At 45.6% G+C, this 26,356-nt stretch overlaps 1 protein-coding gene and 1 pseudogene across 1 annotated transcript; both read left to right on the forward strand.

The window, feature by feature from the left end:
• The first annotated feature begins 8,448 nt into the window (after positions 1-8,448).
• On the forward strand, positions 8,449-10,306 carry LOC125541115. The gene has a single exon (XM_048704592.1). The coding sequence runs from the start codon at positions 8,681-8,683 to the stop codon at positions 9,599-9,601; it is 921 nt and encodes a 306-aa protein (XP_048560549.1). The 5' UTR covers positions 8,449-8,680; the 3' UTR covers positions 9,602-10,306.
• Positions 10,307-13,608: 3,302 nt separating this feature from the next.
• Positions 13,609-15,335, forward strand: LOC125541116 (annotated as a pseudogene).
• Positions 15,336-26,356: the final 11,021 nt, after the last annotated feature.

The following is a 26,356-nucleotide window of genomic DNA, read 5'->3' on the forward strand; positions in this document are numbered from 1 at the left end:
ATTCAAAGAGACTTGCAAAGATAACCAATCATACATAAAAGAATTCAGAGAAGATTCTGTTGGGGAACGTAGCATAAATTCAAAATTTTCCTACGTGTCACCAAGATCAATCTATGGAGTCATCTAGCAACGAGGGAGGAGTGGATCTACATACCCTTGTAGATCGCGCGCGGAAGCGTTCAAGAGAACGGGGTTGATGGAGTCGTACTCGTCGTGATCCAAATCACCGATGATCCTAGCGCCGAACGGACGGCACCTCCGTGTTCAACACACGTACGGCACCTCCGTGTTCAAGAGAACGGACGGCACCTCCGACGTCTCCTCCTTCTTGATCCAGCAAGGGGAAGGAGAGGTTGATGGAGATCCAGCAGCATGACGGCGTGGTGGTGGAAGTAGCGGGATTCCAACAGGGCTCCGCCAAGCGCTGCGGGAGGAGGGAGATGTGTCATGGGAGGGAGAGGGAGGCGCCAGGGCTTAGGTTGGGCTGCCCTCCCTTCCCCCCACTATATATAGGGCCAAGGGAGAGGGGGGAGGCGCAGCCTTGGCCCTTCCTCCAAGGAAGGGTGCGGCCAGGGAGGAGTCCCTCCTCCCCAAGGCACCTCGGAGGTGCCTTCCCCCTTTAGGACTCTTCCTCTCCCTTGATTCTTGGCGCATGGGCCTCTTGGGGCTGGTGCCCTTGGCCCATATAGGCCAAGGCGCACCCCCTACAGCCCATGTGGCCCCCCCGGGGCAGGTGGCCCCACCCGGTGGACCCCCGGGACCCTTCCGGTGGTCCCGGTACAATACCAGTGACCCCGAAACTTGTCCCGATGGCCGAAATAGCACTTCCTATATATAATTCTTTACCTCCGGACCATTCCGGAACTCCTCGTGACGTCCGGGATCTCATCCGGGACTCCGAACAACTTTCGGGTTACCGCATACTAATATCTCTATAACCCTAGCGTCACCGAACCTTAAGTGTGTAGACCCTACGGGTTCGGGAGACATGCAGACATGACCGAGATGACTCTCCGGTCAATAACCAACAGCGGGATCTGGATACCCATGTTGTCTCCCACATGTTCCACGATGATCTCATCGGATGAACCACGATGTCAAGGACTTAATCAATCCCGTATACAATTCCCTTTTGTCTATCGGTACGACACTTGCCCGAGATTCGATCGTCGGTATCCCGATACCTTGTTCAATCTCGTTACCGGCAAGTCTCTTTACTCGTTCCGTAACACATAATCCCGTCATCAACTCCTTGATCACATTGTGACATTATGATGATGTCCTACCGAGTGGGCCCAGAGATACCTCTTCGTTTACACGGAGTGACAAATCCCAGTCTCGATTCGTGCCAACCCAACAGACACTTTCGGAGATACCTGTAGTGTACCTTTATAGCCACCCAGTTACGTTGTGACGTTTGGCACACCCAAAGCACTCCTACGGTATCCGGGAGTTGCACAATCTCATGGTCTAAGGAAATGATACTTGACATTAGAAAAGCTTTAGCATACGAACTACATGATCTTGTGCTAGGCTTAGGATTGGGTCTTGTCCATCACATCATTCTCCTAATGATGTGATCCCGTTATCAACGACATCCAATGTCCATGGTCAGGAAACCGTAACCATCTATTGATCAACGAGCTAGTCAACTAGAGGCTTACCAGGGACATGGTGTTGTCTATGTATCCACACATGTATCTGAGCAAGATCATGTCAAGGTATGTGCTCATTTGAAAGTACCATTAAGCGTTTTGATCTATCCTTATAGATCTTGATGCTCAATGTTCAAGTAGCTTAATCCAGGCTTTCCATTGAAAAAACACTTTCCAAATAACCCTATATGCTTTCCAGAAATTCTACATCATTTCTGATCAACAATATGTCAACAACATATATTCATCAGAAATTCTATAGTGCTCCCACTCACTTCTTTGGAAATACAAGTTTCTCATAAACTTTGTATACACCAAAATCTTTGATCATCTCATCAAAGCATACATTCCAACTCCGAGATGCTTACTCCAGTCCTTAGAAGGATTGCTGGAGCTTTGCATACTTATTAGCATCTTTCAGGATTGACAAAACCTTCCGGTTGTATCACATACAACCTTTCCTCAAGAAAATCGTCGAGGAAACAATGTTTTGACATCCTATCTGCAAGATTTCATAAATAATGCAGTAATCGCTAATATAATTCCAACAGACTCTTAGCATCGCTACGAGTGAGAAAGTCTCATCGTAGTCAACTCCTTGAACTTGTCGGAAAAACATCTTAACGACAAGTCGAGCTTTCTATGGTGATACTTACCATCATTGTCCGTCTTCCTTTTAAAATCCATATGTACCTAACAGCCTTACGACCATCAAGTAGTTCTTCCAAAGTCTACACTTTGTTTTCATATGGATCTTCTCGGATTTTGGCCTTGCCATTTATCGGAATCCGGGCCCCATCTGCTTCTCCATAGCTCGTAGGTTCATTGTTGTCTAGCAACATGACTTCCAAGACAGGATTACGTACCACTCTGAAGTAGTACGCATCCTTGTCATCCACGAGGTTTGGTAGTGACTTGATCTGAAGTTTCATGATCACTATCATAAGCTTCCACTTCAATTGGTGTAGGTGCCACAGGAACAACTTCCTGTGCCCTGCCACACACTAGTTGAAGAGACGGTTCAATAACCTCATCAAGTCTCCACCATCCTCCCACTCAATTCTTTCGAGAGAAACTTTTCCTCGAGAAAGGACCCAATTCTAGAAACAATCCCTTATTGCTTTCGAATCTGAGACAGGAGATATACCCAACCTTTTGGGTGTCCTATGAAGATGCATTTATCCACTTTGGGTTTGAGCTTATCAGCCTGAAACTTTTTCACATAAGCGTCGCTGCCCCAAACTTTTAAGAAATGACAGCTTAGGTCTCTCTAAACCATAGTTCAAACGGTGTCACCTCATTGGAATTACGTGGTGCCCTATTTAAAGTGAATGTGGTTGTCTCTAATGCCTAACCCATAAACTATCGTGGTAATTCGATAAGAGACATCATGGTATGCATCATATCCAATAGGGTGCAGTTATGATGTTCGGACACACCATCATACTATGGTGTTCCAGGCTGTATTAGTTGTGAAACAATTTCCACAATGTCTTAATTCTGTGCCAAACTCGTAATTCAGATATTCATCTCTATGATCATATCATAGATATTTTATCCTCTTGTCACGACGATCTTTCAACTTCACCCTGAAATTACTTGAACCTTTCAATAATTCAGACTCGTGATTCATCAAGTAAATATACTCAACATCTACTTCTACCCAAATCATCTGTGAAGTATAACGATATCCACTACATGCCTCAGCACTCATTGGACTGCACACATCAAAATGTATTACTTCCAACAAGTTGCTTTCTAGTTCCATTTTACTGAAAACGAGGCTTTCAGTCATCTTGCCCATGTGGTATGATTTGCATGTCTCAAGTGATTCAAAATCAAGTGAGTCCAAACGATCCATTTGCATGGAGTTTCTTCATGCATATACACCAATAGACATGGTTCGCATGTCTCAATCTTTTCAAAAACGAGTGAGTCCAAAGATCCATCAACATGGAGCTTCTTCATGCGTTTTATACCGATATGACTTACGTGGCAGTGCCACAAGTAGGTGGTACTATCATTACTATCTTATATCTTTTGGCATGAACATGTGTATCACTACGATCGAGATTCAATAAACATTATATTTTAGGTGCAAGACCATTGAAGGTATTATTCAAATAAACAGAGTAACCATTATTCTCCTTAAATGAATAACCGTATTGCGATAAACATAATCCAATCATGTCTATGCTCAATGACGCAAACACCAATCTTGATGGTAGAGGGAGCGTACGATATTTGATCAACCTTGGAAATACTTCCAACACATATCGTCATCTCACCTTTTAGCTAGTCTCCGTTTATTCCGTAGCTTTTATTTCGAGTTACTAACACTTAGCAACCGAACCGGTATCTAATACCCTGTTGCTACTAGGAGTACTAGTAAAGTACACATTAACATAATGTATATCCAATATGCTTCTATCGACAGCCTTCTCATCTACCAAGTATCTAGGGTAGTTCTGCTCCAGTGGCTGTTTCCCTTATTACATAAGCACTCAGTCTCGGGTTTGGGTTCAACCTTGGGTTTCTCCACTAGAGCAACAGCTGATTTGCCGTTTCATGAAGTATCCCTTCTTGCCCTTGCCCTTCATGAAACTAGTGGTTTCACTAACCATCAACAATTGATGCTCCTCCTTGATTTCTACTTTCGTGGTGTCAAACATCACGAATATTTCAAGGATCATCATATCTATCCCTGATATGTTATAGTTCATCACGAAGCTCTAGCAGCTTGGTGGCAATGACTTCGGAGAAACATCACTATCTCATCTGGAAGATCAACTCCCACTCGATTCAAATGATTGTTGTACTCAGACAATCTGAGCACAAGCTCAACAATTGAGCTTTTCTCTCCTTAGTTTGTAGGCTAAGAAAATCGTCGGAGGTCTTATACCTCTTGACGTGGGCACGAGCCTGAAATCCCAATTTCAGCCCTCGAAACATCTCATATGTTTCGCGACGTTTCAAAACGTCTTCGGTGCCTCAACTCTAAACCGTTTAACTGAACTATCACGTAGTTATCAAAATGTGTATGTCAGATGTTCGCAACATCCACAGACGACGTTCGAGGTTCAGCACACTGAGCGGTGCATTAAGGACATAAGCCTTCTATGAAGCAATGAGGACAATCCTCAGTTTACGGACCTAGTCCGCATAATTGCTACTATCAACTTTCAACTAAATTTTCTCTAGGAACATATCTAAACAGTAGAACTGAAGCGCGAGCTACGACATAATTTGCGAAGACCTTTTGACTATGTTCAGGATAATTAAGTTCATCTTATGAACTCCCACTCAGATAGACATCCCTCTAGTCATCTAAGTGATTACATGATCCGAGTCAACTAGGCCGTGTCCGATCATCACGTGAGACGGACTAGTCAACATCGGTGAACATCTTCATGTTGATCGTATCTTCTATACGACTCATGCTCGACCTTTCGGTCTCTTGTGTTCCGAGGCCATGTCTGTACATGCTAGGCTCGTCAAGTCAACCTAAGTGTTTCACGTGGTAAATCTGGCTTACACCCGTTGTATGTGAACGTAAGAATCTCACACCCGATCATCACGTGGTGCTTCGAAACAACGAGCTGTCGCAACGGTGCACAGTTTAGGGGGAACACTTTCTTGAAATTATTATGAGGGATCATCTTATTTACTACCGTCGTTCTAAGTAACAAGATGTATAAACATGATAAACATCACATGCAATCAAATAGTGACATGATATGGCCAATATCATATGCTCCTTTTGATCTCCATCTTCGGGGCTCCATGATCATTATCGTCACCGGCATGACACCATGATCTCCATCATCATGATCTCCATCATCGTGTCTTCATGAAGTTGTCTCGTCAACTATTACTTCTACTACTACAGCTAACGGTTAGCAATAAAGTAAAGTAATTACATGACGTTTATGTTGACACGCAGGTCATAAATAAATAAAGACAACTCCTATGGCTCCTGCCGGTTGTCATACTCATCGACATGCAAGTCGTGATTCCTATTACAAGAACATGATCAATCTCATACATCACATATATCATTCATCACATAGTTTTGGCCATATCACATCACATAGCATACCCTGCAAAAACAAGTTAGACGTCCTCTAATTGTTGTTTGCATGTTTTACATGGCTGCTATGGGTTTCTAGCAAGAACGTTTCTTACCTACACAAAAACCACAATGTGATATGCCAATTGCTATTTACCGTTCATAAGGACCCTTTTCATCGAATCCGATCTGACTAAAGTGGGAGAGACAGACACCCCCGCTAGCCACCTTATGCAACTAGTGCATGTCAGTCGGTGGAACCAGTCTCACGTAAGAGTACGTGTAAGGTCGGTCCGGGCCGCTTCATCCCACAATGCCACCGAATCAAGATTGGACTAGTAACGGTAAGCATATTGAACAAATCAACGCCCACAACTACTTTGTGTTCTACTCGTGCATAGAAACTACGCATAGACCTAGCTCATGATGCCACTGTTGGGGAACGTAGCAATAATTCAAAATTTTCCTACGTGTCACCAAGATCAATCTATGGAGTCATCTAGCAACGAGGGAGGAGTGGATCTACATACCCTTGTAGATCGCGCGCGGAAGCGTTCAAGAGAACGGGGTTGATGGAGTCGTACTCGTCGTGATCCAAATCACCGATGATCCTAGCGCCGAACGGACGGCACCTCCGCGTTCAACACACGTACGGAGCAGCGACGTCTCCTCCTTCTTGATCCAGCAAGGGGGGAGGAGAGGTTGATGGAGATCCAGCAGCACGACGGCGTGGTGGTGGAAGTAGCGGGATTCCAACAGGGCTTCGCCAAGCGCTGCGGGAGGAGGGAGATGTGTCATGGGAGGGAGAGGGAGGCGCCAGGGCTTAGGTATTGCTGCCCTCCCTTCCCCCACTATATATAGGGCCAAGGGAGAGGGGGGGCGCAGCCTTGGCCCTTCCTCCAAGGAAGGGTGCGGCCAGGGAGGAGTCCATCCTCCCCAAGGCACCTAGGAGGTGCCTTCCCCCTTTAGGACTCTTCCTTTCCCTTATCTCTTGGCGCATGGGCCTCTTGGGGCTGGTGCCCTTGGCCCATATAGGCCAAGGCGCACACCCCTACAGCCCATGTGGCCCCCCGGGGCAGGTGGACCCCTTGGTGGACCCCCGGACCCCTTTCGGCACTCCCGGTACAATACCGATAATGCGCGAAACTTTCCGGGACCAAAACAAGACTTCCCATATATAAATCTTTACCTCCGGACCATTCCGGAACTCCTCGTGACGTCCGGGATCTCATCCGGGACTCCGAACAACTTTCGGGTTACCGCATACTAATATCTCTATAACCCTAGCGTCACCGAACCTTAAGTGTGTAGACCCTACGGGTTCGGGAACCATGCAGACATGACCGAGACGTTCTCCGGTCAATAACCAACAGCGGGATCTGGATACCCATGTTGGTTCCCACATGTTCCACGATGATCTCATCGGATGAACCACGATGTCGAGGATTCGATCAATCCCGTATACAATTCCCTTTGTCTAGCGGTATGTACTTGCCCGAGATTCGATCGTCGGTATCCCGATACCTTGTTCAATCTCGTTACCGGCAAGTCTCTTTACTCGTTCCGTAACACATCATCCCGTGATCAACTCCTTGATCACATTGTGCACATTATGATGATGTCCTACCGAGTGGGCCTAGAGATACCTCTCCGTTTACACGGAGTGACAAATCCCAGTCTCGATTCGTGCCAACCCAACAGACACTTTCGGAGATACCTGTAGTGTACCTTTATAGCCACCCAGTTACGTTGTGACGTTTGGCACACCCAAAGCACTCCTACGGTATCCGGGAGTTGCACAATCTCATGGTCTAAGGAAATGATACTTGACATTAGAAAAGCTTTAGCATACGAACTACATGATCTTGTGCTAGGCTTAGGATTGGGTCTTGTCCATCACATCATTCTCCTAATGATGTGATCCCGTTATCAACGACATCCAATGTCCATGGCCAGGAAACCGTAACCATCTATTGATCAACGAGCTAGTCAACTAGAGGCTTACTAGGGACATGGTGTTGTCTATGTATCCACACATGTATCTGAGTTTCCTATCAATACAATTCTAGCATGGATAATAAACGATTATCATGAACAAGGAAATATAATAATAATAACTAATTTATTATTGCCTCTAGGGCATATTTCCAACACAATTCTAGCATGGATAATAAACGATTATCATGAACAAGGAAATATAATAATAACCAATTTATTATTGCCTCTAGGGCATATTTTCAACAGCTACAACCGCCCACGGGGGAGTTGCACCCATCAGTGCGGCAGTGTTGCAATGAGCGACGAGAAGAGTTATGACGGGTCTGTGACGTGCGAGGACGTCGGAATCCACTACCATTTTTATTGGGCTCCTCTTTAAGAAGCACATTTTCATTAACGAAAAGCACATTTAGTAGAAGGGAAATTTTGTGTATGAAGTAGAACCATATTTTGAGAAGAAGAAAACAACAACATCAGTACAGGTCAAATTTAGTAGCTTCAGGAATTATGTGATTTCCTAAAAAACAATTATGCGGTTGATACACCTCATTTTGGGATGTGCTTAAGACCAATACAAACTAAGATTGATTTTTGTACCACCGAATTTCCCTAAAATGAATTTTCTATCTGCCTTTACCATCCTCTTCCTATTTATGATAGAAATTCGTCAATAGGATGCAGAGGCGTCCAGGTCTTTTAACTGAAGAAATCATATTTATGGACTGAGAAACTGAAGACGTTCTACTTCTTCTTTCTTCAGTTAAAAACAGCGCGTGAGATTGCCGCGGTCGAGCTTGAGTTCGATCCCAGTTCCAATCCAGCCGGCGACAGTTCCAATCCGAGTTGGGCAAGAATCAGGAGCTCACCCCTGAATAAATGGGCAGCGGCGGCGGGAGCAGCAGCTCCAGTTCGATCTGCTCGCCCACCTTCCCGATCTCCAGACCTAGGCACGCCATCGATGGCGGCCAAGGTGCTCCAGCTCCGCAGCGCCGACGGCAAGGTGCTCGTCGCTCCGGCGTGGGACTATCGCCCGGCCGCCGCCCAAGCCCGCCCGCTGGAGATGCGGGTGCCCTCGCGCGCCCTCGAGAGGGTGCTCCAGTACTGGACCAAGCACAGCCTGGCCAAGGCCTCCGGTGAGTCCCGGGAGTCCCTCGCCCGCTGGGACGCCGACTTCCAGCGCCGTCTCCAGGAAGACGGCCTCGCCAAGGAGGCCGCCGCAGCCGTCCAAGAACTCCGCCACCACGGCGTCCACCACGGAGGGCGTCCCCGTCGCCACGCCGCCACGGGCGCATCTGGTGTCGCTGCTCCAGCCACCGCCGCTCGTGCTGATCCCGTCCGTGCCTGGTGCCAACTCGTTCACCACCTCAAGGGTGTCGACCACGGAGAACCTAGCCCAGCACCGACGGCGCCCATCGCTTTCCATGCCTCCGATGTTGCCGTCGCCGCGCGCCCTGGGCCTGCCACCACCTTGCCGGCCGCTGCTGGCACTGAGCCCGTTAGTGTCCGGTGCGCCATCCGTGCCCGTGGACGCCAGATGGCTCAAGACGAGGAGTCCGCTTGCCACCACCGCAAGCGCCCGGCTTCCAAGGCTCCACTCTGCCTGCCTGCCACTACTGTTGCGCCCGTGAAGAAGGTCTCTCGTCCCGTCGCTTCCAAGGCTCGCTCTTTCGTCGGCTCAACACCATTGCCTGTCACTGCTGCTGCGCCCGGTGTGAAGAAGACGGCTCCAGCTTCAACTCTGCGCGCAAGAAGGGGGATGGGGGAGCTCAGCTGCAAGGTTCCGAAGCAAAACCAATCGCCATTGCCTGTCATTGCTGTTGCAGCACCAAGGAAGCAACCAATTCCTTGGCTGCGTCCAGTGGTATTACGCCTTCCCTAGTCTTTTAGTTGCTTCCTAAACCATGCACACATAAGTTTCATTTAATCTTTGTCCCTCTAGGTTCTGCACTTGCTTACCAAGATTTCTAGTGTTCTTTGAATCCCGTTCAGTCATTAGTAATTTTACTAGAGTGTCAGCAGAGTCTCCATCTAGTCTAGGCAGCAAAAACCTTGTTAAGATGTGTACGACATAGTTACCACTGCATCCACACCTGGTCCTAAGTTAAGGGTTTAAGTGAATAAAGGGCATTTTCAATAAATCAAAGTAAAGCAGATGAGCCTAAAAAGGAAACTCATGTACTGCAATTCCCGCACGAGACAGAGCGTAAAACGCACTCGCCGCAAAATGCAAAATGCCCGTTTGCTACCCGGCTTGTAGCAGGAAAAAGGAGTAGAATTGAACTTGTCGATACACACAGTAATCATGTGAGCTGCCTAGCGTTTGGAGACTATGCTGACTCTCCTGTAAAATTAATCTTGGCTGAATTGGATTCTTAGGCACTGGCGTCGTGGTGAGTTAAAGTTGCAGTTTCTGATGAGTAGCATTGGTTGGTGAACTCTTGTGTGTATGTGTGAGTGAAGCTTTAAGCTAAGCAAGTCCTTGATGTACCGACTATCGAGTCATATTGTAATCAATATCAGATATGAATGAAATATTGTTGGCCTGAATTTGAGCAGAGCATTTGAGTAACTCTATTTATTTTTATGTTTCTATGCGTCTTAAAACACGCCGTTGCTCTTGTCAGAAAAGTATGTACACGAGGTACGATCCGATGGATGCACCTATGATTTCACAATACTTTGTTGAGTTGTGAAGTGCATGGACATGTTTGGGGGAGTTTGAAGACAGACTTTATGGTTACAGATACTGCAATCTGATTGTCAAATAGGTTGCAGCTGTTTGGCAAATAGGGTTGGCTTTTCTAATGTGAAAAAGGATTCGGCGCAACAGCAGTCTTACCTTCTCTAGCTCCTTGAGAAATTTTCCTGTTCATTTGAACATTACAAATTGCACTGTCTATCCTAACATCTTCCCCAAGCAACCAAATATTGCGCTTGTACCATTGGGCATTGCTTGGAATCGATTTAATTTGTTACTTTTAAAGGAGTGACAACATGCTCAGAAGAACCTGATGATATTTAAAACTTTGCTATCACCTATCAGGTGATTCATATTCTTGCAGTGCATGAAAACTGAATTTTATAGGCATATTAAGACAATATGGTTACTACGCCCATGGGAGACAGCAAATTATAGTTTTGTTGGAACTTTTGCGTGCTTGAATGCCAAATCATTCTAGAAGACATAATTTCCTTTTTAAATATATTTTTCTCTTCAAGCAAGAATGCTGCCAAAATCTGTGCATCGTGAACAATTTCTCTGAATCCATATGCAAATGTGGCACAGAGCATGCTGCTTTCAGTTTGCTCTGTTAGCACATTTACCCATGTTAAGTTGGTTTTTACAAAACAATTATAATGATGTATGTTTTTTCCCACGAGAAACTGAACGAGTACTGCATATTCATCATTAAACTGAAACTAAATGATAAGTATGTCAGTACAGAGGTAATGTTGCATTGTTGGTCAATTCTTTGCTACTGTTCTTCATCATGCATGCATGGGGAACGTATATGTGGAAGCTTCTCCTGTGGATCATGTTTTTTTTTTCTCGGGCGGAAAGTACTAGTTTCTTGCTGCATTTTTTCCGTTGGGTGTTCAGTGACGAAAAAATGCCTTTTTCTGCAGTTCTGCTGCATTTTTCTGATTTGAATGATGAAACAATTTCCAAGATCTTACTGAACTTCTTTAAGTATACAAACATATTTTGAACTTATTTACGTATACAAACATATTCTGAACTTATTTACGTCTACATTTTCCAAGATCTTTGTGAACTTCTTTCTGGACCATTCTGAAGTCAGTTGTTTTTCTTATGTGTTTTTCCTTCAGAACGTTTTTATTTTGGTGTTCATTCCTAACCTCATCGAACTAGCTAAGTTGCTTGATTAGACTGATGAATAATGAATATACAAAATCAATCAACCATTCTGAGTTGGAACATGCCAACAACCATGTCCATTAAATGAGCAAAATAAATGAATAAAATCACTTTCGCCCAGAAAGATTTTGAGTGAAAGCACATGGAGCTGGACGTAATATAATCGTATATCCAAGATGTCATTTTAACAAAAAAATGGTGGATTTCCTAATCCTAAAATATGTTATTTAACACCATATTTTCGTATCATTATCATGAATACAAGATACTATCACCTAGCAAATACATTTCCTCCCGAGCATGACGTGTCAAAAAAATGTTGCACCTTTTTGTCACTGTTCATTGCTGAATTTTTTATTGTTCATACCTCCCAAATGATTTTGAGCTTGAATTTGTACATGTTTCCACTGTAACATGGTTTCCATCTAATATTTTCTACTGTTGCGAGTGTTTTTTTGGAGAAGATGTGAGCTTTTGTTTTCGAAAAAATATTGCGAGCTTTTTATTTCTCAGAGGGGATGAGAGCCCAACAGCAAATAGAAATGCAGAGCCTAAAGGCTGTGCCCAGGAGACCTCCTGTTGGGCGATATCTGCGCCCGCAACGCACGCCCCTCGTGGGCCGGCCCATATACACGAGCTTTCTTTCGATTCCCTGGATCGCTCGTCCCCACGATCGTTAGTTTTTTTTTTCACATGACAGGATCGCTGGTTAACTTGTATAAAAACTATGCTGGTTGACCTTTGACCACCAACATGGATCACTGCTCAGGTTGTTGACTCATAAATTCACGAGAAAAGTTCATAAAAAATAATTCATCGATTTCAAAAATGTTCATCATATTTTGAAGAAAAGTTAACGAATTTTGGAAACATTTATTGATTTTGATAAGGAGTGTTACAAAATTTCATTTATTTGGAAAATAGTTCATCGATTTTGAAATAAGTTCACCAATGTTGAAAAAAGTTTATCGGATTTGAAAAAAGTTCATTGAATTTTTTTAAAAAATCATCAAATTCAATAAAAGTTCATCCATTTTTAAGGAAAAAGTCACGAATTTGAAAAAAGTCCATCGAACCCGGGAAGAAGAAAAAGACAAAAGAAAAAAAAAGACGTGCAAAGATAAAAGTTAGCACGTCTAGTTGGGGATGGTGGGGTGATTACTGCAGCTAACAATTAAGCAAGATGTCCCCGGTTCGAGTCGCAGCGCAATCACTCATTTTTTGCATTTGGAAAAAACAAAGAGAAAAAGCTAGATGGGCCGACCTAGTGGAGAGGGGGGTATGCACCCCTTTGCGAATTGTACTGTAGCGGGTGCAGAGGGCGCCGGATAGGATTTTGCAACCCAGGTACAACCGCGGAACCTCCCGGCAAGCGGCCCATCACGAGAAAATGGAGGGAAAAACTCCAGAAGCGAGGGAAAACCCTCTTCCCGTTCCCCAAATGCGCGCACAGAAAAGATGAGAATGTGTGCTGATCTCACAGGGTACAGCCCCCACCGCGAGGAAACGGAAGACCCCGACGACGGAGAAGGCGAAGGCTGCCAGGAAGCCTCGCAAGCCGCAGGTATGTAGTTCACTCTACCCATCATGCCATTTGATAATTTAGTTAGTCTGAATTTGTCCCAAGTACTTGCTTGGTTGTTTGATTTGTCTGAACCTGTTGCATCTATGTTGTCGCATTGTTTGGTGGTGTTAGGTTGAAGTTGAAAAACCGATCAAGATGCCTGTTTACTAAATCAAAGACACTAATATTAAAATTATACCAAATCAAAAACACTTATTTTGGGAACGGGCGCAATTTAAGATTACTTCTTGTAATACCACCGAATTCCCCTAAAGCAAAATTGGCAATGCATTTTCTTTCTGTCTTGCACATCCTATTTTATACAGTAGAAATTCATCAACAGGTTGCAGAGGCGTCCAGGTTTTTAACTGAAGAAATCCTATTTGTGGACTGAGAAACTGAAGACGCTCCATTTGTTCTTCAGTTAAAAACGAATGAGCGCGTGAGATTGCCGCAGCCGAGCTCGAGTTCGATCCCAGTTCCAATCCAGCCGGCGACAGTTCCAATCCGAGTTCGACAAGAATCAGGAGCTCTCCCCTGGATAAATGGGCACCAGCTCCAGTTCGATCTGCTCGCCCACCTTCCCGATCTCCAGACCTAGACACGCCATCGATGGCGGCGAAGATGCTCCAGCTCCGCAGCGCCGACGGCAAGGTGCTCGTCGCTCCGGCGTGGGACTATCGCCCGGCCGCCGCCCAAGCCCTCCCGCTGGAGACGCGGGTGCCCTCGCGCGTCCTTGAGAGGGTGCTCCAGTACTGGACCAAGCACAGCCTTGCCAAGGCCACCGGTGAGTCCCGGGAGTCCCTCGCCCGATGGGACGCCAACTTCCAGCACCGTCTCGAGGAAGACGGCCTCGCCAAGGAGGCCGCCGCAGCCGCCCAAGAACTCCGCCGCTACGGCGTCGACCACGGAGGGCGTCCCCGTCGCCACGCCGCGACGGCCGGACCTGCTGGTGCCGCTCCTGCCACCGCCACCCGTGCTGATCCCGTCCGTGCCTGGTGTGTCAACCACGGAGAACGCAGCCTTGCGCCGGCGATGCCCGGCTCTTTCGATGCCTCTGATGTTGCCTCCGCCCCGCGCCCTGGGCCTGCCACCACCTTGCCGGCTGCTGCTGGTGCTGACCCCGTGGGTGTCCGGTGCGCGATCCGTGCCCGTGGACGCCAGATGGCTGAAGACGAGGAGTCCGCTTGCCACCACCGCAAGCGCCCGGCTTCCAAGGCTCCACTCCGCCTGCGTGCCACTGCTGTTGCGCCCGTGAAGAAGGTCTCTCATCCCGTCGCTTCCAAGGCTCGCTCTTTCGTCGGCTCTACACCACTGCCTGTCACTGCTGTTGCGCCCGGTGTGAAGAAGGTGACTCCAGCTTCAACTCTGCGCGCTAGAAGGGGATGAGGGAGCTCAGCTGCAAGGTTCCGAAGCAAAACCAATCGCCATTGCCTGTCATTGCTGTTGCAGCACCAAGGAAGCAACCAATTCCTTGGCTGCCTCCAGTGGTATTACGCCTTGCCTAGTCTTTTAGTTGCTTCCTAAACCATGCACACATAAGTTTCATTTAATCTTTGTCCCTCTAGGTTCTGCACTTGCTTACCAAGATTTCTAGTGTTCTTTGAATCCCGTTCAGTCATTAGTAATTTTACAAGAGTGTCAGCAGAGTCTCCATCTAGCTAGGCAGCAAAAACCTTGTTAAGATGTGTACGACATAGTTACCACTGCATCCATACCTGGTCCTAAGTTAAGGGTTTAAGTAAATAAAGGGCATTTTCAATAAATCAAAGTGAAGCAGATGAGCCAAAAAAATTGGAAACTCATGTACTGCAATTCCGGCATGAGACAGAGCGTAAAACGCACTCGCCGCAAAATGCAAAACGCCCGTTTGCTACCCGGCTTGTAGCAGGAAAAAGGAGTAGAATTGAACTTGTCGATACACACAGTAATCATGTGAGCTGCCTAGCGTCTGGAGACTATGCTGACTCTCCTGTAAAATTAATCTTGGCTGACTTGGATTCTTAGACATTGGCGTCTTGGTGAGTTAAAGTTGCAGTTTCCGACAAGTAGCATTGGTTGGTGAACTCTTGTGTGTATGTGTGGGTGAAGCTTTGAGCTAAGCAAGTCCTTGATGTACCGACTATCAAGTCATACTGTAATCAATTTTGGATATGAATGAGAAAATTGTTGGCCTGAATTTGTGCAGAGCATTTGAGTAATCTTTTTGTATCGATTTATTCTTGTATGCTTCTATGGCTTCTTAAAATATTCCGGCATTCTGGTTGGAAAAGTGTGTACCCGAGATACGATCCAATCGATTGACCTCTGGTGTCACAATAATTCCTTTGAGTGGTGATGCACATAACCATGTTTGGGACAGTTATCAGTTAGAAGATTTTTTGGTTTGAGATACAGCAATCTACTTGTCAAGAATGTGAACTCTTGTGTGTGTGTGTTGGTGAAGCTTTGAGCTAAGCAAGTCCTCAATGTACCAAATATCAAGTTGTACTGTGATCAATTTCAGATATGAATGAAAAAATGTTGGCCTGAATTTGTGCAGAGCATTTGAGTAACTTTCTGTATATATGTTTGTTGTAGAAGATTTGTTGGTTTGAGAATGTGGAAAAGTTTGCTGCTATCTGACAAATAGGTTTGGCTTTTCTCAGATCATGTTATCTTTTCACTTGGATTACAAATGTCAAGAATGTGAAAAAGGTTTCAGTGCAACAGCAGTCTTACGTTCTATGGCTGCTTGAGAATTTTTCCTGTTCATTTGAATATTACAAATTCCGGAAAAATTCCACTGTCCATCCTAATATCTTCACCAAGCAACCAAATATTGCGCTTGTACCATTGGGCATTGCTTGGAATCACTGGATCTAAATACAACAACTTGGGTCCCAGACAAAAGATTGGAAACTGTGTTGATGAGTCAGAGCAATAATGCAGCACTAGAAATGGACCAACTGAAGACAATCAAGGAGCAACAACACGCTCAGAAGAACCTAGTGATATTTAAAACTTTGTTATCACCTATCAGGTCATTCATATTCTGGATACTGAATATGCAGTGCTTGCATTTCAGTGCATGAGAACTGAAATTTAGGCATATTAAGACAATATGGTTACTACGCCCATGGGAGACAGCAAATCAACCCCTCTATTATTATTTTTCCAGTCGGTTACAGTTTGATCATTTTGTTGGAACTTTTGCAGCTCGAATGCCAAATCATTCTAGAAGACATCATTTCTTGTTTAAATATATTTTTCTCTGCAAGCAAGAATGCTGCCAAGATCTGTGAACAATTTCTCTGAATCCATATGCAAATGCGGTACAGAGTTCCAGTCCACAGTTTTTTTTAATAAATAGCCAGTCTACAGATTTGACATCAGATGTTGACATGCTGCTTTCAGTTTGCTCTGTTAGCACATTTACCCGTGTTAAGTTGTTCTTTACAAAAACAAATAGAATGATGTTATGTTTTTTCCCATGAGAAACTGAATGACAATTAAATTGAAAATAAATGATAAGTAAACATATTTTGAACTTCTTTATGTCTACAAACATATTCTGAACTTATTTACGTCTACAATTTCCAAGATTTTTCTGAACTTCTTTCTGGACCATTCTGAACTCAGTTGTTTTTCTTATGTGTTTTTCCTTCAGAAGGTTTTTCTTGTTGCTTGATTAGACTGATGAATAATGAATATACAAAATCAATCAACCATTCTTGTGTTGGAACAGGCCAACAACCATGTCCATTAAATGAACAAAATCACTTTCGCCCAGAAAGATTTTGGATGAAAGCACATGGAGCTGGACGGCTGGACCATGTTTAATTCTTTTTGCTGTGCACTCCTTTTTTTCACGATGTGCTATGAGCACCCTGCGACCGTTGCTACTGGTGGTGATAATCTCAGTGATTACTTCGTTCGAGAACTAAGGATAACTAGTAGGTTTTGGCGTGGGGGCACATCGTCATCATGCTCGGGAGGAAATGTGTTTGCTAGGTGATGGTATTTTGTATTCATGATAATGATAGGAAAATATGGTGTTAACTAACATATTTTAGGATTAGGAAATCCACCATTTTTTTTGTTAAAATGACATCTTGGATATATGATTATATCAATGGCGGTAAGAGCATCTACAGCCGGGCGCACCAAACCCGCCTCAAACGCCCGGGCGGACGGCTCGGTCACTGACCGGTCACAAAAATTTGACCCAAACGGCGCCTCAAACGGGCCTCAAACGCCCGGGCTGACCGACACCTCTCATATCCAGCCCAAATATGGGGCGGATATGAGGGCGCCCCTGCGTGTCCGCCACGTCAGACCGGCTCACGCTTACCCACCCGACCCCACATATATTCCTCCCCATCCACTCGCCGGACCAAACCCTAGTCACTCCACTCCACCCCACTCCACTCCGCCACCCAAGCTCCTGTCCGGCGATCTCCGGCCTTCTCCGGCATGGCGGGCAGCGGATCTGACTTCGACCAGTCATGATCCGTCGACTGGGGTGTCATCCATGCGGGTTGGAGGAGGCAATGGCCGTCCGCATTGCACTCCGCCGCTCCAGGGAGGACAGTGCCCGACCAATGGCGGGATCTATCCAACGCGACTCCATAGCGTCGGCGCATCGGGCGCTCGGATACTTCGGGGCTGGATCATCGCGGTCCCGAGAGACTTCAAATCTCCCCTTTCCTAACACCGCTCCCGCGGAGTATGAGTCCCACCGGGGCCGGTGTGCCCGCCCTGGGAAGGAGAGGATAAGGGCGGCAGTGGCTCGCCTCGCTGCTGACATGGCGGCGGCGCGGGCGGCCGCAGAGGAGGAAGCCATCCGCGTTCGCACCGTAAAGAAGCGGCAGCAGAGGAACACGCGCGCCCTCGCCCGAGAGTAGAATCGAGCGGTCCGTGCAATGTTAGTGATGTAGTAGCCGGACGATGTGTGTAATGCATTGTTACGTATTTGCATGAGTTTGTATGGATTTGAGGTATGGTAATTGAGGTCTCCAGTTGTGAGAAGGAAAATTTGAGGCTTGACCAGTTAGTGTCCGCGAACGCGCCCGGGCACTTCTGCGGACGTTTGAGGGGTTGGATTTGCCAAGTCCGGCTATAGAATGCTCTAAGGATCCTCCATTCAATTCCTTCCGTTTCAAATTAACTGAAGTTTTAGTTTTGTCATAAGTCAAACTTATTTAATTTTTACCGAATACATTGAAAATTTTGGTAGTCAAACCTATATTCATTTGGGACGTAAGAAAGAAAAAACAAGTTTTCCATGAATATTGAGGTAAAAAAATGTTGCACTTTTTGTCACTGTTCATTGCTGAATTTTTATTGTTCATACCTCCCAAATGATTTTGAGCTTGAATTTGTACATGCTGTTGGAAATATGCCCTAGAGGCAATAATAAAATGGTTATTATTATATTTCCTTGTCCATGATAATTGTCTATTGTTCATGCTATAATTGTGTTATCCAGAAATCGTAATACATGTGTGAATATATAGACCACAACATGTCTCTAGTAAGCCTCTAGTTGACTAGCTCGTTGATCAATAGATGGTTACGGTTTCCTGACCATGGACATTGGATGTCATTGATAACGGGATCACATCATTAGGAGAATGATGTGATGGACAAGACCCAATCCTAAGCATAGCACAAGATCGTGTAGTTCGTTTGCTAGAGCTTTTCTAAGTGTCAAGTATCATTTCCTTAGACCATGGGATTGTGCAACTCCCGGATACCGTAGGAGTGCTTTGGGTGTGCCAAACGCGACAACGTAACTGGGTGGCTATAAAGGTACACTACAGGTATCTCCGAAAGTGTCTGTTGGGTTGGCATGAATCGAGACTGGGATTTGTCACTCCGTATGACGGAGAGGTATCTCTGGGCCCACTCGGTAATGCATCATCATAATGAGCTCAGTGTGACTAAATAGTTGGTCACGGGATGATGTGTTACGGAACGAGTAAAGTGACTTGCCGGTAACGAGATTGAACAAGGTATTGGGATACCGACGATCGAATCTCGGGCAAGTAACGTACCGATTGACAAAGGGAATTGAATACGAGATTGATTGAATCCTTGACATCGTGGTTCATCCGATGAGATCATCGTGGAACATGTGGGAGCCAACATGGGTATCCAGATCTCGCTGTTGGTTATTGACCGAAGAGTCGTCTCGGTCATGTCTGCATGTCTCCTGAACCCGTAGGGTCTACACACTTAAGGTTCGGTGATGCTAGGGTTGTAGAGATATTAGTATGTGGTAGTTGTTCGGAGTCCCGGATGAGATCCCGGACGTCACGAGGAGTTCCAGAATGGTCCGGAGGTGAAGATTTATATATAGGAAGTCCAGTTTCAGCCATCGGGAAGGTTTCGGGGGTAATCGGTATTGTACCGGGACCACCGGAAGGGTCCCGGGGGTCCACTGGGTGGGGCCACCTGTCCCGGAGAGCCCCATGGGCTGAAGTGGGAGGGGAACCAGCCCCTGGTGGGTTGGTGCACCCCCCATGGGCCTCCCCTGCGCCTAGGGTTGGAAACCCTAGGGGTGTGGGGCGCCCCACTTGGCTTGGGGGGCAAGTCCCCTTTGGCCGCCCCCTGGAGATCACATCTCCTAGGGCCGGCGCCCCCCTAGGGGCCCTATATATAGTGGGGGGAGGGAGGGCAGCCACACCAAGTCCCTGGCCCCTCCCTCTCCCCTTGTAACACCTCTCTCTCTCTCGTTGGAGCTTGGCGAAGCCCTGCCGAGATCACCGCTGCTTCCACCACCATGCCGTTGTGCTGCTGGATCTCCATCAACCTCTCCTTCCCCTTGCTGGATCAAGAAGGAGGAGACGTCTTCCCAACCGTACGTGTGTTGAACGCGGAGGTGCCGTCCGTTCGGCACTTGGTCATCGGTGATTTGGATCACGACGAGTACGACTCCATCAACCCTGTTCTCTTGAACGCTTCCGCTCGCGATCTACAAGGGTATGTAGATGCACTCCCCTTTCCCTCATTGCTAGATGACTCCATAGATTGATCTTGGTGATGCGTAGAAAATTTTAAAAATTCTGCTACGTTCCCCAACAGTGGCATCATGAGCTAGGTCTGTGCGTAGTTTCTATGCACGAGTAGAACACAAGTTGTTGTGGACGTTGATTTTGTCAATTTACTTGCCGTTACTAGTCTTATCTTGATTCGGCGGCATCGTGGGATGAGGCGGCCCGGACCGACCTTACACGTACACTTACGTGAGACTGGTCCCACCGACTGACATGCACTAATTGCATAAGGTGGCTAGCGGGTGTCTGTCTCTCCCACTTTAGTCGGATCGGATTCGATGAAAATGGTCCTTATGAAGGGTAAATAGAAATTGGCATATCACGTTGTGGTTTTGGCGTAGGTAAGAAACGTTCTTGCTAGAAACCTATAGAAGCCACGTAAAAACTTGCAACAACAATTAGAGAACGTCTAACTTGTTTTTGCAGCATGTGCCATGTGATGTGATATGGCCAAAAGGATGTGATGAATGATATATGTGATGTATGAGATTGATCATGTTCTTGTAATAGGAATCACGACTTGCATGTCGATGAGTATGACAACCGGCAGGAGCCATATGAGTTGTCTTAATTTATTTATGACCTGCGTGTCAACATAAATGTCATGTAATTACTTTACTTTATTGCTAAACCGTTAGCCATAGTAGTAGAAGTAATAGATGACGAGACAACTTCATGAAGACACGATGATGGAGATCATGGTGTCATGCCGGTGACGATGATGATCATGGCGCTCCGAAGATGGAGATCAAAAGGAGCAAATGATATTGGCCATATCATGTCACTATTTGATTGCATGCGATGTTTATCATGTTTTTGCTTCTTATTTGCTTAGAACGACGGTAGTAAATAAGATGATCCCTCACAATAATTTCAAGAAAGTGTCCCCCCTAACTGTGCACCGTTGCTAAGGTCCGTTGTTCCGAAGCACCACGTGATGATCGGGTGTGATAGGTTCTAACGTTCGCATACAACGGGTGTAAGCCAGATTTACACGCGCAATACACTTAGGTTGACTTGACGAGCCTAGCATGTACAGACATGGCCTCGGAACACGGAAGACCGAAAGGTCGAACATGAGTCGTATAGAAGATACGATCAACATGAAGATGTTCACCGATGATGACTAGTCCGTCTCACGTGATGATCGGACACGGCCTAGTTGAATCGGATCATGTATCACTTAGATGACTAGAGGGATGTCTATCTGAGTGGGAGTTCATTGAATAATTTGATTAGATGAACTTAATTATCATGAACTTAGTCTAAAATCTTTACAATATGTCTTGTAGATCAAATGGCCCACGCTAATATTGTCCTCAACTTCAACGCGTTCTTAGAGAAAACCAAGCTGAAAGACGATGGTAGCAACTATACGGACTGGGTCCGGAACTTGAGGATCATCCTCATAGCTGCCAAGAAAGCATATGTCCTTGAAGCACCGCTAGGTGAAGCACCACCCCCAGCAAACCAAGATGTTATGAACGCTTGGCAGTCCCGTGTTGATGATTACTCCCTGGTTCAGTGCGGCATGCTTTACATCTTAGAACTGGGGCTCCAAAAGCGTTTTGAGCAACACGGAGCATATGAGATGTTCCAAGAGCTGAAAATGGTTTTTCAAGCTCATGCCCGGGTCGAGAGATATGAAGTCTCTGACAAGTTCTACAGTTGTAAGATGGAGGAGAATAGTTCCGTCAGCGAGCACATACTCAAAATGTCTGGGTTGCACAACCGCTTGTCTCAGCTGGGAGTTAATCTCCCGGATGATGGGGTCGTTGACAGAATCCTTTAGTCGCTCCCACCTAGCTACAAGAGCTTTGTGATGAACTTCAATATGCAGGGGATGGAAAAGACCATTCCTGAGGTATATTTGATGCTGAAATCAGCGGAGGTGGAAATCAAAAAGGAACATCAAGTGTTGATGGTGAATAAAACCACTAAGTTCAAGAAAGGCAAGGGTAAAAAGAACTTCAAGAAGGACGACAAGGGAGTTGCTGCGCCCGGTAAGCAAGCTGCCGGGAAGAAGCCAAAGAATGGACCCAAGCCCGAGACTGAGTGTTTTTATTGCAAGGGAAGTGGTCACTGGAAGCGGAACTGCCCCAAGTACTTAGCGGACAAGAAGGCCGGCAACACCAAAGGTATATGTGATATACATGTTATTGATGTGTACCTTACCAGTACTCGTAGTAGCTCCTGGGTATTTGATACCGGTGCGGTTGCTCATATTTGTAACTCAAAACAGGAGCTGCGGAATAAGCGGAGACTGGCGAAGGACGAGGTGACGATGCACGTCGGGAATGGTTCCAAGGTCGATGTGATCGCCGTCGGCATGCTACCTCTATATTTACCTACGGGATTAGTTTTAAACCTCAATAATTGTTATTTAGTGCCAGCTTTGAGCATGAACATTGTATCAGGATCTCGTTTAATACGAGATGGCTACTCATTTAAATCCGAGAATAATGGTTGTTCTATTTATATGAGAGATATGTTTTATGGTCATGCCCCGCTGGTCAATGGTTTATTCTTATTTAATCTCAAACGTAATGTTACACATATTCATAGTGTGAATACAAAAGATGTAAGGTTGATAATGATAGTCCCACATACTTGTGGCACTGCCGCCTTGGTCACATTGGTGTCAAACGCATGAAGAAACTCCATGCAGATGGACTTTTGGAGTCTCTTGATTATGAATCATTTGACACGTGCGAACCATGCCTCATGGGCAAAATGACCAAGACTCCGTTCTCCGGAACAATGGAGCGAGCAACCAACTTGTTGGAAATCATACATACTGATGTGTGCGGTCCAATGAGTGTTGAGGCTCGCGGTGGCTATCGTTATGTTCTCACCCTCACTGATGACTTGAGTAGATATGGGTATGTCTACTTAATGAAACACAAGTCTGAGACGTTTGAAAAGTTTAAGAAATTTTAGAGTGAGGTTGAGAATCAATGTGACAGGAAAATCAAGTTCTTGCGATCAGATCGTGGGGGAGAATACTTGAGTCAGGAATTTGGCACGCACTTAAGGAAATGTGGAATAGTTTCACAACTCACGCCGCCTGGAACACCTCAGCGTAATGGTGTGTCTGAACATCGTAATCGCACTCTATTGGATATGATGCGATCTATGATGTCTCTTACCGATCTACCGCTGTCATTTTGGGGCTATGCTTTAGAGACTGCCGCATTCACTTTAAATAGGGCTCCATCGAAATCCGTTGAGACGACACCGTATGAATTATGGTTTGGGAAGAAACCTAAGCTGTCGTTTCTAAAAGTTTGGGGATGCGATGCTTATGTGAAGAAACTTCAACCTGAGAAGCTCGAACCCAAATTGGAAAAATGCGTCTTCATAGGATACCCTAAAGAAACTATTGGGTATACCTTCTACCTCAGATCCGAAGGCAAGATCTTTGTTGCCAAGAATGGATCCTTTCTAGAGGAAGAGTTTCTCTCGAAAGAAGTAAGTGGGAGGAAAGTAGAACTTGATGAAGTATTGCCTCTTGAACCGGAGAGTGACGCAACTCAAGAAAATGTTCCTGAGGTGCCTGCACCGACTAGAGAGGAAGTTAATGATGATAATCATGAAACTTCAGATCAAGTTGCTACTGAACTTCGTAGGTCCACAAGGACACGTTCCGCACCAGAGTGGTACGGCAACCCTGTCCTGGAAATCATGTTGTTAGACAATGGTGAACCTTCGAACTATGAAGAAGCGATGGCGGGCCCAGATTCTGACAAATGGTTGGAAGCCATGAAATCCGAGATAGGATCCATGTATGAAAACGAAGTATGGACTTTGACTGACTTGCCCGATGATCGGTGAGCCATAGAAAATAAATGGATCTTTAAGAAGAAGACAGCCGCGGATGGTAATGTGACCATCTATAAAGCTCGGCTTGTCGCTAAGGGTTATCGACAAGTTCAAGGGGTTGACTACGATGAGACTTTCTCACCCGTAGCGAAGCTGAAGTCTGTCCGAATCATGTTAGCAATCGCCGCATTCTATGATTATGAGATATGGCAAATGGACGTCAAAACGGCATTCCTTAATGGTTTCCTTAAGGAAGAATTGTATATGATGTAGCCGGAAGGTTTTGTCGATCCTAAGAATGCTGACAAGGTGTGCAAGCTCCAACGCTCGATCTATGGGCTGGTGCAAGCATCTCGGAGTTGGAACATTCGTTTTGATGAGATGATCAAAGTGTTTGGGTTTATGCAGACTTATGGAGAAGCCTGCATTTACAAGAAAGTGAGTGGGAGCTCTGTAGCATTTCTCATATTGTATGTGGATGACATACTATTGATGGGAAATGATATAGAATTCTTGGAAAGCATAAAGGCCTACTTGAACAAGTGTTTTTCAATGAAGGATCTTGGAGAAGCTCCTTACATATTAGGCATCAAGATCTATAGAGATAGATCGAGACGCCTCATTGGTCTTCACAGAGTACGTACCTTGACAAGATATTGAAGAAGTTCAATATGGATCAGTCAAAGAAGGGGTTCTTGCCTGTGTTGCAAGGTACGAGATTGAGCACAACTCAATGCCCGACCACGGCAGAAGATAGAGAAAAGATGAGTGTCGTCCCCTATGCCTCGGCCATAGGGTCTATCATGTATGCTATGCTGTGTACCAGACCTGATGTAAACCTTGCCGTAAGTTTGGTAGGAAGGTACCAAAGTAATCCCGACATGGAACACTGTACAGCGGTCAAGAATATCCTGAAGTACCTGAAAAGGACTAAGGATATGTTTCTCGTTTATGGAGGTAACGAAGAGCTCGTCGTAAAGGGTTACGTCGATGCTAGCTTCGACACAGATCTGGATGACTCCAAGTCACAAACTGGATACGTGTATATTTTGAATGGTGGGGCAGTCAGCTGGTGAAGTTGCAAGCAAAACATCATGGCGGGATCTACATGTGAAGTGGAGTACATGGCAGCCTCGGAGGCAGCACAAAAAGCAATCTGGGTGAAGGAGTTCATGACCGACCTAGGAGTTATTCCCAATGCGTCGGTCCCGATGACTCTCTTCTGTGACAACACTGGAGCTATTGCCCTTGCCAAGGAGCCCAAGTTTCACAGGAAGGCCAGGCATATCAAGCGTCGCTTCAACTCCATTCGTGAAAATGTTCAAAATGGAGACATAGATATTTGTAAAGTGCATACGAACCTGAATGTCGCAGATCCATTGACTAAACCTCTCCCTCGAGCAAAACATGATCAACACTAGAACTCTATGGGTATTCGATTCATCACAATGTAACTAGATTATTGACTCTAGTGCAAGTGGGAGACTGTTGGAAATATGCCCTAGAGGCAATAATAAAATGGTTATTATTATATTTCCTTGTCCATGATAATTGTCTATTGTTCATGCTATAATTGTGTTATCCGGAAATCGTAATACATGTGTGAATATATAGACCACAACATGTCCCTAGTAAGCCTCTAGTTGACTTGCTCGTTGATCAATAGATGGTTACGGTTTCCTGACCATGGACATTGGATGTCATTGATAACGGGATCACATCATTAGGAGAATGATGTGATGGACAAGACCCAATCCTAAGCATAGCACAAGATCGTGTAGTTCGTTTGCCAGAGCTTTTCTAAGTGTCAAGTATCATTTCCTTAGACCATGAGATTGTGCAACTCCCGGATACCGTAGGAGTGCTTTGGGTGTGCCAAACGTCACAACGTAATTGGGTGGCTATAAAGGTACACTACAGGTATCTCCGAAAGTGTCTGTTGGGTTGGCATGAATCGAGACTGGGATTTGTCACTCCGTATGACGGGGAGGTATCTCTGGTCCCACTCGGTAATGCATCATCATAATGAGCTCAGTGTGACTAAATAGTTGGTCACGGGATGATGTGTTACGGAACGAGTAAAGTGACTTGCCGGTAACGAGACTGAACAAGGTATTGGGATACCGACGATTGAATCTCGGGCAAGTAACGTACCGATTGACAAAGGGAATTGAATACGGGATTGATTGAATCCTTGACATCGTGGTTCATCCGATGAGATCATCGTGGAACATGTGGGAGCCAACATGGGTATCCAGATCCCGCTATTGGTTATTGACCGGAGAGTCGTCTCGGTCATGTCTGCATGTCTCTCGAACCCGTAGGGTC

Source organism: Triticum urartu, chromosome 2 (assembly GCF_003073215.2).
Source record: "Triticum urartu cultivar G1812 chromosome 2, Tu2.1, whole genome shotgun sequence".
Lineage (NCBI taxonomy): Eukaryota > Viridiplantae > Streptophyta > Magnoliopsida > Poales > Poaceae > Triticum > Triticum urartu.